The sequence below is a fragment of the Aspergillus fijiensis genome, assembly GCF_003184825.1.
Source record: "Aspergillus fijiensis CBS 313.89 unplaced genomic scaffold BO72scaffold_25, whole genome shotgun sequence".
NCBI classification, from domain to species: Eukaryota; Fungi; Ascomycota; class Eurotiomycetes; order Eurotiales; family Aspergillaceae; genus Aspergillus; species Aspergillus fijiensis.
Genome location: NW_024469001.1, coordinates 279,933 through 296,534, shown reverse-complemented (window position 1 = coordinate 296,534; position 16,602 = coordinate 279,933). Strand labels below are relative to the sequence as shown.

Below are 16,602 nucleotides of genomic sequence, written 5' to 3'. Positions count from 1 at the left end.
ACCGTACCTGGAACCAAGGCGATTCGAGGTCCAGATCCATTCTAGGAACGAATCACGAAGGCATAGCATCAGAGATTCGCCAATCAACTTCCCCAATATGGGAGGGCATCGTGCAGATTCTTCCAGAGAAAACTTGATTGTGCCATGGTATGGTGCTTGCTCCGGTGTCTGGTCTGTGGTCAGTTTACTAATGTGAACGGGGAAAACTCTCTCGGTTTGCACTTTCCCCAATATACCTCTTTCCCGATATAACTCCCCGCTCTCCACCACCTTCCCCCCCCCCTATATGAGAAACACATATATATGTGCCTCCTGGCCTGTTCGGCGGAGTATCTATAGTAATATCACTTAAGGTTCCGGTAAGTACTTTGTTCATAGGATAAAGGAAAGGGGACATGAGGCGGGTTCGAGAGTTCTATGAGCTCATCTGTTGTATGATCCCCTCCCCAACGGGTTATAATACACTGTAGGCTGGTAGCGATCAGGTTTTCCTACACAACAGAATCAAGGTATGATGATGATGGCAGTGATTATAGCAAAAGTATCAGGAATAGCAATCAGCTTTGACAATCGGGGGGTCGAGAACACGGACAAGGAAGGGATCGAGCGTCACATATCAGACCTTACGATTCTGAAATCTTATCAATAGAGAATCAGAAGAGACAAGTCGAGGCATATACTCCGAAGCTACATACTTACTTATTATCTGTAAAGCTAATTTGTGAAACCTTTCCTGCGCTTTGGTTGACCTACCTCGTCAGCGAGTCAGAAGTAACGTCTAGAGCCGCTTGACTGGCTTCGACTCATGATTCAAGCGGTAATCTGCTTCATGGCCCACGACTCGAGCGTCGGGCACCTCCTATATCATTCTGCTCCATTTCCTCAATCGAATGAGATGCAAGTCTGTGCCCCCTTGCCCTATCCAGGTATGAACCCCAATTCGGGCACCGTAGGTGTTTGCCCCGGTGTACATGATTACAGTACATGTACATGCGCATACCTCGGTACAAGCGATTTACCGGATGGTAATTTACTTCTTGGTTATCTAGGGTCGATATAAGCTACGGAATGATTTTGGCAGCGATCGGAAGCAGTTCCAAGAAGGTATAGACTATATCTCAGGTGCCATATGCCCTTCCTAATGATTTTTTTTCCGTGTTCTCTGGCATGATCGATCGAGGGAGGCGGATGGTTCAGGTTACATGGTGCCTTGTTTAGTTGCTTTTGGTCAGTTCAGTGGGGGGTCCGGAATAATCTATTTGACTATATACTAGTCTCAGAAGGTCAAAATAGGAAGATTCGGAGGAAGTTCGTCTGAGCTCATCACAGCGAATGACAAATATAGATTTCGCGCACATGGTGTTTTGGTGTGGCCAAAAAAAAACGATATCAGTAGGGAGTTAGATTGTCGATATATTGGCCCAACCTGAGGCTTATAGTTCGAATGGTCGTGCCTTGTAGTCAGTCTACGGGCGCAAAAAAAAAATGAAAAAATGAAAACAGAAGGAGACAAGAGGTTCCAGTTTAATCTATTTAGATTGGGGTGTTTGTTGATTCCATCGGGACAGTGGGCACCCACCCATCACGGCTGTAAAACTCCGACCTAAATTATTGATTAGCATATGCCGTCATCATCAGCAGCAGCAGCAGTAGCAGCATCATCATTGTCGATAATTCTGGAAGAAAGGGCAAAAAATAGAAAAACTGTTAGCCTCCTCTCGCTGTCTACGATGCTACCTTTTTTCTAAGGGGTTTACGCAAAAGACGAATTAGCTTGTTAATGTGCCCTGCTTAGCCCCTTTTGTTGTACTCAACGCGGGTATGGGCTCCAGTTTATGGTGTTTGCAAGCCCGCCTGACTCGTGCTTAAGTATATGTAAATCCTGAACGGTAAGTTAACTTAGAATTGATCCGTGATACACATCCCATCTTCTGTAGTTGCTGCCTTGGGACGCGGGTGGATTCGGTCGCCCTTCTTTTCTGCACCTCCCGTTGACACTACTAGAAATCCACCCACCACCGCACCACGTTGTTTTTACGGCCGGAAGCAACGACAGTAATACTATCCGTTCACTATAGGATCCAGAGTGTCATCATCCTACGGGTTGACTTCGGGGCTTAAAACATCTAGTCTTCCTCACTAAGCACTTCTCGTCCACCAGACAGGAAAAGAAAGAAAAAAAATTATGGGGGAAGAGCAAAAATTGACGGGTGATTTAATTAAACTCGTCTGGTGCTAGCACCCTTCGGGTGGTCATCTCCGTGATCACTGTTGGCTAGCAATGCATCACTGATAGACTCAAAGAGACCAGCCAGACCAAAACCCCCCCCTCCTCCTCCCTCCCCCCTTCCCCCTCCCTCCCCAAGATCCGCTCAGATTCACCCCGACGATGGCGATGGGCGATAGATAGCGACGCTAGGCAAAGTCTGGAGTCTAGACAGTTCCCACAGATAGAGGTTGCAGAACGGAAATCGTGCTAGTCGTGGCGGGCCGATCGACAACCGTTATGAGGTCAAGAGCTCTCCCTACTGGTACTCACCTCCTCTCCATACCTTGCTTCTGAATGCTTCACCTATCATAATGAGCGAAAATTTCCGTGATATCTCCCCTATCTGCCCTATTGTTTGTCTCGCTTTTTTTTTTTTGGAAAAAAGAAAATAATGGAAGCCCACTTGTGTACCCACCACTCGAATTACAACACCTGGATCAGTCCAGGTCATTTACTATGGACAGTCCGGTCCAGCTCAATATATGGAGTAGCTTCCCAGCTTCACGGACACGGAGAATAAAGCCGAGAAGTCATGTGCATGGGGAGTTCGAGCTCGGCAAATTAGAATCTCCCATATGGAAAGATAATCTGGACAAAATGGTTCTATCGTGATGTTGACGAGGGGTTTTGATGATCGAAATGACTTTCTGACTTTGTACGATTTCCAGTGAGGGTCAAGGGATGCAAAGAAGCCAACAGAAGGCGAGTCGGATAATCCGGTCTCACTCCCCTCTCCAAATCTGCGTATGCATCGGATCAGCCTGCATGCCTTTCCTGAATCGCGTACTTTTGAGTGACACGCACAAAAGTGATGCGCCCTTCCTCGATCCCACCTCAGTCTTGACCGCGCTAAGTAAGTCAAGGTGGAACCCCCCACTGCAGCCGGGTCCATGGCAGATGCAGTGGGGAATCCAAACGTTCAACGGCCTGGAAGAGGCAGTATCTGCGTCCCGCAGACTCCGAGCCCGGACGCCAACTTTGCCCAAATGCAAAATTGCCTGAATTTGGAGGGGGGGGGTTGCAAGAGGGAGAGGTTTGAGCGCATCCACACGAGACTAACACCGATCTCACGAGTCCACGACAGCAGTCGTCCGCTTTGGATAAGATTAATTTGCGCTTGTGAGATCAGCTCATTTTGCCATCTTTTCCTGATTTTGGCTTGTGTTTTTGCCTCATGAGGGAAATGGGCCTAGCGGATCATCATTACCACCATCATGGCGTCGACCACGTCCAGAGACCCGGGATTTGCTTACGACTTGGAATCGGTGATTGATTTCCTGTGCCACCAACACGGAACCCGAAGTAGATCCGTCTGGCGGTCGGTGTGTTCATGAGGTACCGTAGTGATGAAGGATCTATGGAAAAGCAGGAAAAAAAGAAACACTAACTCGAGTAGTCACGAGAGCGACAGAGGAATAGAGTCAAGATTTTGTTCCTTAGGAGATGATAACCTTACACATTCCGCGTACCTGGGTAGGGAAATGATTGTTGCTCAACTTCCGAGCCACACATTCTTCTTGGGGGAGGACGGAGGGGAATGTGAATGACTTCCTCCTTACCTCATCCGGTGTCCGTCTGCATAGTCCTCGGCGGCGATTATGCTGCTACTGCTGCTGCTGCTGATGATGATGATCAGCGGTTGTCATCTACCCTCACCTGGATGGCCTCCCTGTCAACCATGCCCCAACTTACAGCCACAGTGGAACATAAGCAGGCCTGAACAGCAGCCATGGTATCGATCGTGATGATTGACAGGGCATCTGTCGCATTCGTCATTCTCGGGCAGGGTTTCTCCAGTCAAATCTTGGTACGCCAAAGACGGGACAGTTTGACTGGTGCCGATGGAGGAAGGCCCACTTCACGTGTTTTTCAAGAGGTTGGTTGGAGGAATGCAGTGGGTCAGCTTCTCAGTCTCCCTATTCGGAAGGAGGTGGCCGAGCTATCCTTCAGTGCGGTGACACACGTGGTTTTTATGGCTTGGAGAGGTATGTGGCAGGTATGTACTCCGTAGTCTACTTAGTTATGGACTATGTACCGAGTGGTGGTGGTAGTTGTATGATTATGATCATTATGATCATTGTCGCCGGCGTTGCTGCTGTTATGCCTCGTCCGTACCTTGACTTCAAACCCACCGCAACATATTTCCATTCTGACGCGCTCCCCGAAAAGATCGCGGAACCATCATTGTCCAAGGCAACCCCCCTCTAGAAAGGCCAAACGTAGATTGGAACTGGCATGAGTTGGAAGAGGCGGTATATCCCGCCAATCTCGCAGCTCAGTCTAGAGAAGAAGAAGATAGCCCATGCACACGTTAATCGGTAGAAGTTCCTGAGACGGTTCCGATCGCAGAATAATAAATATGAGAATATGGACTTTTGAGCCCGTTCGATGGGCAATGGTCCAATATACGCAACGCAGAACGGGAAGACGAGATCTCATGTCGATTGTCGGCTGGCTCGATACGGGGATCGAAGATGAAGATTCCAGACGGGTACAGACAGCATCAGCATGGCTGGTGGGGGAGTGAGGCCGTTACCGAATGTACAGAGTACATACATGTCCCCGATCGGTCTAGTTGCAGCACAGCCAGGTCCTGCTAAGGCAAGGGAATTGCGGAAAAAGGTCGAAAGACCCGCTGCGAGGCACGGGTTAAGCCGAATTTTTTGACGAAACCCCAGCTGTCAGCTTCCTGTTTGGGGGTAAGTCGTCGGAGAGTTTACCGGGATGGATCCACTGCATCGGGGGGATGTTTGCCCTCGGGTGCATTTCCTTTTGGCATTCCAGTACCAGCAAAGTTGACTTATTACGATAATGACGATGATGATGATGATGATGATGATGATCCTTCTCCCTTTCATCATACCAGTGGTCGAGAGATCCAGCCGTCGAGAAGATTGGTCCACCGCCACTAAGGTACCCCTGACTTTGGGGACTCTTTTCTTTTTCTATTCTTATTTTCGTTCTTCCACTGCTATGGCCAGGGCCCATCCGGGCGAATAAGAAAGTCCTTGGTTAGAGTCACCTTGCCGGTGGTACATATGGAGAATCTGGGGGATCATAGCCAATCATAGTCAGCCTGGAAGTGGCTCGCCACTCTTTGACAAAAGGTACGGTAATGTACTTCAACGGCGAGGGTCAGGTCCATTAGCAGGATTGCTTGCCGGTGATGTAAGGTGATGGAGACGGTTACTACGAGTACGTACTCGCTGGATCGTAAGCCCTTCTCCCAAACCAAGACCAAAGAAGTGCAGTGGCTACCTACCTAGTAGTAAACAGATCAGGTGTCAAGAAGCGGAAGGCGGCGTTTGTCGCAGGCGAACACCAGTAACTTCGTAGTAGTAAGGTCGTTAGTCGGAGCCATCACAAACCACAATACGAATGGTGTCAGGACTTTGTCTCCGCTCCAATAGACAGAACGCTTGTCGCCAGAACGATCACCGGGCTTCAATCCATACATCCGCCCGTCCGTCACTTTCGACTCTTGCCACAAACGGTCGAAGCGCCGTCCAGCTCCCCTCCCCTTACCCCTTATGAGTGCCGATAGGACTCTTCGATCAGCGCTGGGAGAGATCATACTTAGTAGGACCCGGTCCCACATCTGATACCTAGGTGCCGGTATTACCTGTACCATGTAATAATTCAGGTTAATCCAGATATGCCTATGGGGCTGTTCTGTGTCGCTGTCAGGGAGACCCAGTGGAGGTGTCGGGACTGAAAACTACTAACGGTCGCAACGGTTCTTTATCCATTGCCCTCTGGCGCTGTCGATCCCGGCCGTTTGCCGGGTCACCAATAAATTCCTCGCTTCGCGAACCATGCTGTGTCACCTCCTGACTATGCGCGAAATCTTCGATCGAAGACTCCCGCTGACAAAGATCAGTTTTGCGATGCTGGCACACCTTAGTAATCAGTCCTTCCGGGCAATCATCTGTCTGTTGCCTGGCACAAGATCCATTTCACCTGGCTCCATAGCTAGGTAGTGAATGCGGGTTTCCCAGTCCGCTACCTGTCTCTGGCGTCGGTTAAACGGAGTCAAAGATGAGGAGGAGTCATGAATTTGGGGTGATTGGCCTCGGATAGTGCATAGGACTCGAGTCAGGTTCCTCGTCAATCGATAGTACAAGATCCAAGATTCTGTGGTCATCGTGAGGGTCTTTTCTTGATCTGTTCTACCCCATTCTGTCACCCAGTAGGTTTGTTACTTTGTATACACAGACTCCCCTTATGCAATATCTCGGATTTTGTGGGGCTTGAGCGCTTCTCGACCTTTCAAGTCGATGCGGTAACACGAACGGCATACTGCATAAATAGCGACAATGGTATTGTTTGGTGCTCTCTTGGCACTGGAGAGCCGAGCAGTACTTTCCAAACGACGATCATTGCTTCCTGGGGGCAAGGAAGAAGATTTAGATTAGCAGCATGTCGGTGAGAGATGGATGGGACATGTCTCCACTGACCAGAGAACTGGTACAGAGCCGATGGCTCTCATCACGATATGGGGCTGGTTGATCAGGGAATTTCTCGTCCTAGTCTAACTACTATGTGTATGTATGGTTTCCTGTCCCATTCACCCCTTTCGACATGACTGATAACAGAGATCGTCACCACCGGGGGGGCATGAAGGCGCAACGCAATTGTTCTTGGAGCGAGCGGATACCACCACATTTGCCATTGGAAAAAATCACCGGTAGACGTTTTGTGTCATCTGGAAACCACAGCAGCCAACAACGAGGGTCCCCTTTGCTTGTATACATACTCTCACTCACTATGACAGTATAAGTCAGCTTTCAGTTCAAGGAACGGAAGCATAGCCCTTGTATCTATCCATGGATTTCTTGTCTGATCAGGTCGGTCTCCTTTCCACAGGGCGTACCACATGGTGGACGTCGAAGCCCGAATATGCGCTATCGTGCACACTTGTCAACAGTGGCACAACAAGCTGGGGCGGAACCGTGTCTCCGTAATAACTTTCGCCAAGTTATAGTCCATGGTCTATCGGGTGGCTGGGGATATAATCGTGTTGGCTGTATTTGAGACTCACCTAATCTCATGCAAGCTGTCACTTATCTCAAAACATTCCAAGATCCTGTGAGCTTGTTGGTCAATGCGTCGGATTGTGACCAATCAACACCATTCGATGGGGCCCGGTGTTGTATGCACAGTGTTTTGCGATCCAGCATTCCTAGTCCGAAATGATGCTTAGCATGCCCGCTTGAGCCCTCATTTCCTGCCCTCAAGATCGAGAGCAGATTCGGCTATTTGAAGTTACGATGTATATGAAATGGGTAAGAACCTATAGATTGTAGGAATATCGTCGAAAGAATGTGATACGGATGTGTATGTCCATATTATTACCGATTCCTGGGCTCCTTCGAGGACGCCGAAGGATAGTTACTGGGAGTCACTAAGATAAACTGTAGATTTGTACGGTGGCCTGCTAAAGTGAGTCGAAACTGCTCCAGGCAACCTGATCAAAGAGTATGGGTCAATAACAAGGTTTGCTATTAGGAGCAGCGAGTGGGTAGTCTACGGAGTAACTTTTCCCCTACGTACTATGTTGAATCAATTGACATGATCACTTGTTATTGAAGTTACCTGGTGTGTACCTGGAGTGGTGGGCGGATGGATGGGCGATTGGTACCAGTCCGATCAGATTAGTCGTATTTTAAGGCGACCGTTGGATTCATCCACCACGGGTCGCCTCGTCTGTGCACTGGTAAGGTGGTCAATGTACAGTACTTTACTTCGTACAACGGGCTGACCCCTCAGGATTACTTTCATAATGTCGGCGTCACAAGTCATAGGATTCCCTGGAGTTTTCAAAAGCCCGGGCTCGATTAAATAAAGCAGACTCACAGAGGGCAGGTAGATGTGGTTATCTGTATCATGAGTTCATAGGTCGGGCAGCTTTCACATGCTAACCATTATGGCCGTAGTTAATTCTTCCGAACAAAAAAAATCCTTCAGGATGTTCTTCCATACCCACCGACCAAATGGAAAAGCTTGCTGTAACCTTACCGGGTTTAGGATCGTTCTAGTTGATCCCTCGAGAGAATAAAAAACATCACGTCAACAGGTACCTATCTGGATACAGATCCGATACACAGCCCGTTGAGTAGGTGGCAGGTACGTTCTAAAATGATATGCATTGTGTCCGTAAGGACGGTGTCGGTCCACGCTAATGAACTTGTAATAAAAGAGAAGGGGATATAGCAGGAATAAGGTGAGCCAGGAAACTTACAAACAGAATATCCCGGTCGGGGCTTGTGTCTTGCAACTATCTTCAAGCTTGAGGGCTGGATCATCACTCTATCTCAATTGGAGATACATGTGTTCAGAGCCATCCTCAACCCAGAAACTCGATTGAACTTTGCTGCCGGATGGTGATAATTTTTAGATCGTGACTGGGAGTCTATTTTCCAGAACCAGCATTTGCTTTGTCCCTCACTTGTATCTTGCATTCAATACTAGGTGTTACAATTCATGGCTCAACCTCGTAATGATCGAAGTTCCATCCTTCTCCGTGCGATCAAACTCAGGGTCAAACGATTCCCTGCTGCAGAGACAGAATCATAAAGGAGACAGATCAAACTGGATGGTTCGGTGACGTATCTGGTCATTCACAAGCATGCCGGGTTTTGCTGATAATGATTGTGAGGGAAACAGTGGGTTGATGCCGAGTTTATATATTCCTAGTGATCTTACAGTGTGTAAGGAAATTAATATGAACGGTCGGCTTGGATAAGCTCAGCCGAGGAAATAATTAGCTGTGGCTGCTTATATTGATTATCATGCACCGAGCATCATCTACACAAGCAGACCATTTGCATTTGCCGGTGCGATGATATATACCTATGGCATAGTGTTCAAGAGTGAACTGACGCCAATGCGCCCGCCCATGCTGATCATGTGATCAAACTCTCCACAAAAAGGCTTGAGCTCCCCTCGAAGGGCCCGGCAAACATTAACATACCCGATATAAGGAAAGCAAAAGTCAAATGAAGTTCAACTTCCGTGATCGGGGGTGACGAAGACCAATTAAGTTATCTTCGAAGTCAAACCTATCATAAGAGATCGAGTTTGCTGGGGCTAGGCCCCGTGAGGTGTACAGGGTTGTCAGACAATTTCTCTTCCAGGTTGAGGAACGTGTCTCGATCTGGTGTCTGAAGGTGTAAGACAGCAGAGCACGCACTGACACGAAGTTTCTCGTTCGGGATATTCGTCCGTTCCAACACTGTGCATTGGATGTGGCAGAAGGGGGGCTATTTGGTTGCAACGGGAGGAGACTGTTGCTCAACTGCCCCTGCTAGCATTGCTAATTAGAGCCAAATATCTGGGTTAGTGATCGATCGATCGAAAGTCTGAGTGCAGTCGTGACCCAATCGAGTAAGCAATAAGTACTCCGTAGTCGACAGCGAAGGCGTCCGTTGGAAGCCTCGAACGCATCCGTTATACACATATCATGGATAGATTTCCTCCCTTCCTAGAGCACTAGGATCAGGGCTTCAGTTTCACCGTCTTCAATAGTCTGTTTACCCCTTCTAGTGACATTTTGCTCACCACTGCAGGCTACAGAGTAATGAGCAACTGAGAAATACAAAACACTTAGAAGTCAGCCAACGAGCTATAGTCTTGCGGCTGGAGCAGCAAAGGAACAGGGCAATGAAAACCCCCATTGAAGAAGAAAGACAGGAATTCTCCAGCGCCTACATTATTACCTAAGGCTAAATTGACTTTGCAACGGATGTTGAATGATCATCAGGAATGTTGATCAAGGTGGTGATGACGATGGTGCCACCCACAAACGGCTATGCCCGAGATCTCGAGCAAGGGAAAGCGGGGAGCGTTGTATTGTACCATGGTACTGTACAAATCACGCAGGCACGGCTATACTTTGCTGCACCCCTCCTTCGATCTCATCCTTTCCTCGACATTGCTTTTAGCTTACAAACTAAATTGTTCCCCTCCCTGCTCCCCCCCCTTTCATGTCGAATGACAAATAGCTTCAACACTACAAGTGAAAGCAGGGGGCCCAGCAGCCTGATCCAAAAGGTCTGGTTCCTCGCTGCAGGAGGGGAGCTGACCATGGCTCGCGTCAGCTGGAAATTTCGCACGCCGTGCTTCGGAGTGAATGGCAGGCTATACTTTAGCTGCGATCCCAACTGTGCATATCTTTTGGGCTAGCTGCAGCTGGCGAAGTGTGTTTGCAGGTGTTTTGCTGATGCGCGATTCCATTTCCCCACTAAGATCGTTCTCAGATCTCCAGGGTCGGAGACTATCCTTCCTTCTAACGCAGCCGGTGCTGGCGCTAAAGGTGCCTTCTGTCCAGCGAGGTTCTCCGTTGGAATTGGCCTTGAGTCCTGGGTGGGTATGTGTGTATCTGCTCCGGCCTTGTCTTGAACCTTGTTTAATCAGGGCGACAATCTGACGACCTCGGAGAAGATTATGTTGGCCAGGGAGGTCAAAGCTCCCTGTATGTAACCAGGTATTGAATCAGCGATCTGGGAACTGTGCCAACTTCGATTCCAGTATGTTTGTTTGACATACCTTGGGCTTAACATTTGGATCTAAGTATCGATCACAGGTAGCATTTTGCTGCCTTACCAAGCAGCTCGTCATGGGTCGCAGCGTTGAAGTTACAGTGCCGAGGCAAAACACCGCAGCGTCGGTAGTATGGATAGAATTCAAAGCGTGGTAGATGGCCATCGCCTTCTATTCTTCTCTTCATCCACAGAAGCTTAAAACCGTATGAATATTTTTCTGTGTATCCAGCCCCTGTAAACATATCTTAGTTGAATGTGACGCATCTTCCTTCAGAAGACAGGGAGAGATCCCGGTGACTAGGGTACTATACCACATGTTTTTCAATTTCTCACACCAGATATGATGACCAGAAAACAACTCCTTCCCATCTACGCATCATCTCTCTACACCTGACAATACTCGGGACAGCAAACACAAGCGTAGAATCTTTATTTAGTCAAGAGTCACTTCAATTCGGTGAAATATCTTTTGAGCGTCCCGTGTTCGTTTCCGCACCAAAATTAGAGGCACATTCCCTCAGATTGCGTAGCGTGCGATCTCTGGATCTTGATATCCGGACCACTTATCGTTGCCCCGATATTAACATTGATTAACATTGTCTTCTGTCCCCTCCTCAGACACGGTGCACCACCCCTCTCTTGGCTTGCCCCTGCTCCCGTCGGCTCCGAAATCGTTACATACCCATACCGATTATCCGTGGTCCGAATGTTCCATGATGTTCGGTCATGGCATTGAGCCCCAGCTATAGGTATGGACTTGACGAGCCATAAACAGGATTTCTTAGTTGACGTACATTAGAGCATAAACTATAAGGATAGAAGTTTTGACCTACACCCAACACTGGTTAAGGTTCATCGAATCAAAAACTTTTAGGTAGGGAGCTGAACAAACCCCATGTACAGGATCGATCCTATTTTTGCAAAAGAAAAAACAAATAGAAATATAGAACGGGTAAGCTATTCCCTGGTCTTCCTCGAGTCCTCGATACCTGATGATTCTGGAGCAAGATATCCGGCGCTTGGAGATGCTGTCAGATTCGCCGATTCTATAATGTAACATGTTTTGAGATAATACAGGATTGTAACGAGGGAGAAACTGGTTGCACTTGTAGATAGTGAGAAGTGGCAGGAGCTAAGCACCAATTGGTACTAGCATGCTAATCTGGAAAGCAATGGTATTGTAGTACGTATCTTGAATACGTAACACGTTTAATTCAGTCTTTTGCAGAATCACTAGAAAATAACCAAAAGGAATAAAGAAAGAAAATATTTTTCTCACGGCCAGGGACAACCCCCCCCCTGGTAAGGCTCCATCGCTCCACTGAGATATCCGCCCATCGCCAACATGATTTCAACCCACTCCACACTTTGTGGAAGATCCGCAGTTCGCAGCCCGTAAAGCTTCTGTAATTCGCCGTAACTTTAAAGTGGTCACGACCACCAGCATGATTCGACGATCTCATAGTCCGGTCTGGCTCCTCCACCTGCCTGTCTTTCTTCCATCCATTTTCCCAGGTCTGAGCTCATCTGTCTTGGCCCGATGTACTGACTAGTACGTAGCTCCTGTTTGGATCCTCCCGTATCTCTGGTGTGTGCGGGCCCTGGGTGTTGAAGTTGTATTTCTTTGGTCAAGCATAATTTTAATTTCGATCTCTATTTTCTTTTTTGTTTTTTCCTTTTTTTTTCTCTCTTTTTTTCCCTAAATTCCTTTTTCGAAAAATAATATTCACAGAAATAATAATTATAATAATAATAACAATAATCATCATCATGATAATAATAAAAATATTCTTTACCAGTCCTAAGTCAGTCAACTATTCTAGTCTTCTGCGGATGCTGCTCCTTCCATCTCCATTGTTATTCTTCCTCTTATGTCCCTACTTACCCTGCTGGTGCTGCCGACTACCCACCTCACCCTCTGTCTCTTTCTCTACACCTACTAATATCTTCTGCGCAAGTCTTCTTTGACTTTCTTCTTTTCCCTTTAATTCCAGCATTCCAATCGTGAGGGAGATTCTCCTTGTTCTTTCGCGAGCCATCCTAGATCCTGTTACTAATCCCTCCATATTCTGCTACTCTTCCTTTCCCCCCCCTTGACATTTATCAAATCATCCTGTCCCCGCCTTCTTTTTCCTTGGATCTTCCCGGACACGCCCTTGTGTCCGCTTGTCATCCCACCTTCATATCTTGTCTGCCTCCGCCGACACTGATCCATTATCCTTCTCTTTCACACCAGCCCGCCCTTGTGCTTTCTATCAATCAATAGTGACAGGAAAGGAAAGGTCGGAGATCCATCAGACAGATTACAAAGACTCCAGGCAGGGAAGGAAAAAAGACCAGCCAACGTCTCCCTTTCCACGCGACGCATTCACCTCTATCCCTTGCATTTACTGCGCCTCCGCCGCTCCCGCGAACTCAAACATTGTCAAATCGATCTTTTCAAAGGACTGCACGGAGTACACAAAGCAAAAATCCTGACTGCAGAACCTCAATCTGGAATCCGAGAAGTGCAATCCTTGGCTGGGAGTGCAAGGCCAGTCAGTTAAAACAGGAAGGGTAACTCTGATCCAACCTGTTCACTTGCGCGCTGCGGGTGCGTGTCATATTTTGTTGTCGCCGTCCTATAGTTCTTAGCACTTGACAATCGCGGCTGTCCTAAAGGCGATCGCATTGCCACAAACCCTCACGGAGCCTGTTCCGCACCTTGCGCTGACTTCTAATCGCCGCCCTCTGTCGCCTTTTCCCCTAGCCAGTCCGGCGACCCATCGGGAGTCACTTCCTACAACTTTCGCCCGCTATCCCGCTTGCCACACCTACAACCCCCACCACTCCCGATTACACACCTGTGAAGCAAGGCGACGTCGTCATTTTTCTCTATATTTGCTTACTCTCGCAATCGTCTCCGAAGCAAATTCATCGCGAAACCCAGCTTATCTGACGAGCATTCGTCATTGCACTCCGCCCAAGATCTCGTTGCTTGCCTTGGTTTCTTCCGCCTTCGCTGGGCAACCCTCACCGTCTAAATCGCCCCGACAGACTCGCGCGATAGATCACAACTTATAGCGAATCACACACAGGACCGAGAATTAAAGACACAGTGGATGAAACCCTCGTATTCATTCGATCTCCTCTATCTTGTCTTAATCTACTGGCATGATGGGATCATTAGAAGCTGAGCACAGGCACAGGTATGTCTCTTTTAGACGGGCTCATGGGAGCTCAGCCTGTCAAATGGCAAAACCACTGCATAGAGCCAACGTTCGTCGGATAATTTTACTGACAAGTCAACGCCTCAATCTAGGGAGCACCTCCCCGTACTGGGATTTCTCGGAAAAGACGGACCAAACTACAGCGCAAAACATCCTTCCGCCGCCATGGGCCCGACATCTTCCCCGACACCACTTTTAAGTCCAACGTCCATGTACCCGTCGCAATCCCTACCCTATTCTTTCTCCACATCCGCCAACACAAGCTCATTGCAAGGCGGATACATATCACCGCCAGATTCGCGGCGCGCATTCGAGGAGGAGAAGGAAAAGCCGCCGCAAAGACAATCGCTTCCGTCGATCCATGAGGCTTTGGGAAACGATAATCCATTGCCCTATCCTGCGCCCACTTCGGCTCCCCCACAACAGGCTCACCATGCACCCCACCCTCCCCCCTTGTCGTCTAACGTTGCTGGGCGACCGGGCACAGAAGGGCCCCCTGGACCACCTAACCCGTTCTCAAACGGCGCCTCGTCCGGCACCTTCATGCGCGAGTCAACGTTTCCCCACCAACCTCAGTTGCAAGCGGAGGCGTCGCGGTCGAGTTTGGCCTCAATCAACACCCAGGACTCCAGAACCACATCTCTACAGTCGCTAAGCTCGGGAAAGTCACCTACGCAGAGTGCGAAGACTGGTCTTACTTCTATATCCGGGTCCCAGACTGGTTCTGGCTATGAGTACAGTGCACCTCCTTCTGCCGGCAGTGTGGCTTCTCCCAACGGATATGGCACTTTCTCGCAATCCTTCCAGTTTCAGTCGCAACCTCCTCCGAATGCGCCATCATACCCATCCACTCCTTATGATACTCGACCTTATGGCGGAACAGGCTGGAAACCAGGAATGCCTGATACCGGCCGTGCTGACGAAATGAAGGGGGTGATTCCATCTCGCCCTCCATTGACTGGGCATCATTACGGTGAACCCGTTAAGCGTCATCTAGACATTTACGACGTCGAGACCTCACTGAATGAGATAGCTGATATTAGCACTCGGGCTCTGGACTTTTCGCGTCACTATGCAGCAAGGGCGCATCAAACGCAGCGCTCTGGTCCAGTAACAGGGTCGTTGCCACTTCCGCACGAGATTGAGGAGATGCTCAATCTACAACGCCGCAACCAAGAAGCTTTGCTTCGCATACGAACTGCAGTGCTGAACGAACATGCTTTGGCTGAGCAAATGGCGCAAAGGAAAGTCTTCAAACCGAGTGGTGTTCATGGCGAGGATCACGTGGCAATGTACCAAGAAGATTTCAAGACCAATGGTGGATTCGCGGGACCTGATTCGAAAAAAAGACGAGGGGTATGTTGATTTGTTCACCAATCACCAGCCATGATATCATTTAATTTGCTACCTAGATAGTGCTAACAGTGACATCTGCAGAAAGCTGCTCCCCCTGGGCGTTGCCATAGCTGTAACCGAGCCGAAACACCCGAATGGCGTCGTGGTCCGGACGGAGCGCGAACCCTGTGCAATGCTTGCGGGTTGCACTACGCCAAACTGACGCGCAAGATGGGCGCTAATAAAGCTGCGTCCATGGGTTCAAATCTGAGGCCCAAGACCGCACTCGACACCTCGTCACCAAACAGTCATTGAAGTTATTATCAGCTCATCTAGCTCGGCGTTGGGACTGGCTTTGAAATTAGAAGCATCAGGCGTTTCGAGTCTCGGTTGCTCTTCTTCATCACATCCTCTTGAATGGTTTTATGTGGACTTTCTGCGGTTCGCTTCCAGGTTGGCTGGTTGCCAAAATGTCCCAGCACAGGGACTTGCTTTGATTTTCTCCGGATGTTTCGTGGATTTACTCTAATACCCCCTGCACGACGAGTTAAGAGGCATTTGGGATAGACTTGTTGCTTTTTGTTCTTGTTTCCTGTTGTTTATATCCTTTCTATTGCGGCTGGTCATAATCTGACGCTACAGGCTTTGCATATGCTTTGTTTCTGCTTCAGCTCTGTCCCATTTGTTCGGCCCTACGGATCGTTCTGTTATACTCTTATTCTGGTTTTACACTTATACCCCCGGTTCGATCGATCTGAGATTGCCAGTCTGGCAAATGTTTCGAGTTAGAATGTGCCAATATTATGTTATCCACGCAGTCACGCAGTCTATTTAGAGATGTCATGGGTGCCTTTTTTCTGTTATGGACCCCCAGTATCCTTTTGTATGTATTCCAGCCTTGTCTCCCCACTGTGCACAGCTGAGAGAGGTAACGGCCACCACTTTTACCATCAAATTCTTTAAAAGAATCTTTCACCATCGGGCCGCCCGGCTCGGTCACCGTTTCCCGGCAAGAACTAATGGTATGCAGGTGACGATTCGGCTATAAGACAAAATTGATATGTCATTTCAGGCCCTGAATCTAGACGTCGACAGTACAAGCTCGGGCAACCTTAGTTTAGGCACGCGACCGCCGCATCGGACTCAGGAGTTAAAGATCCACTTCACTAATGAAAAAGCGCGAGGAAACGAGAACAGAAAGGAGAATAACGGAGTGGATCGTGTATAGACATCTCTCTATTGCTCT

The 16,602-nt window shown here is 48.5% G+C and overlaps 2 protein-coding genes across 2 annotated transcripts; both read left to right on the top strand.

Annotated features, from left to right (window-relative positions):
• Window positions 1-3,946: 3,946 nt before the first annotated feature.
• BO72DRAFT_486338 (uncharacterized protein) lies at window positions 3,947-4,477 on the top strand (the record flags this gene model as incomplete). Its single annotated transcript, XM_040947936.1, has 2 exons — window positions 3,947-4,254; window positions 4,290-4,477. The coding sequence occupies exons 1-2, from the start codon at window positions 3,999-4,001 to the stop codon at window positions 4,475-4,477; spliced, it is 444 nt and encodes a 147-aa protein (XP_040801016.1). The 5' UTR covers window positions 3,947-3,998.
• A 9,226-nt stretch (window positions 4,478-13,703) lies between these two features.
• Window positions 13,704-16,025, top strand: nsdD (GATA-type sexual development transcription factor NsdD). The gene is made up of 3 exons (XM_040938989.1): window positions 13,704-14,000; window positions 14,114-15,377; window positions 15,459-16,025. Exons 1-3 carry the CDS (start codon window positions 13,966-13,968, stop codon window positions 15,669-15,671), a joined length of 1,512 nt encoding a protein of 503 aa, XP_040801015.1. The 5' UTR covers window positions 13,704-13,965; the 3' UTR covers window positions 15,672-16,025.
• The last annotated feature ends 577 nt before the right edge of the window (window positions 16,026-16,602 follow it).

Bases quoted from the DNA above. Each gene is read 5' to 3' on its own strand.
- nsdD (XM_040938989.1), top strand. From the start codon at position 13,966: ATGATGGGATCATTAGAAGCTGAGCACAGGCACAG. The intron at 14,001-14,113 runs GTATGTCTCTTT...GCCTCAATCTAG, and splicing joins GAAGCTGAGCACAGGCACAG to GGAGCACCTCCCCGTACTGG. The intron at 15,378-15,458 runs GTATGTTGATTT...TGACATCTGCAG, and splicing joins ATTCGAAAAAAAGACGAGGG to AAAGCTGCTCCCCCTGGGCG.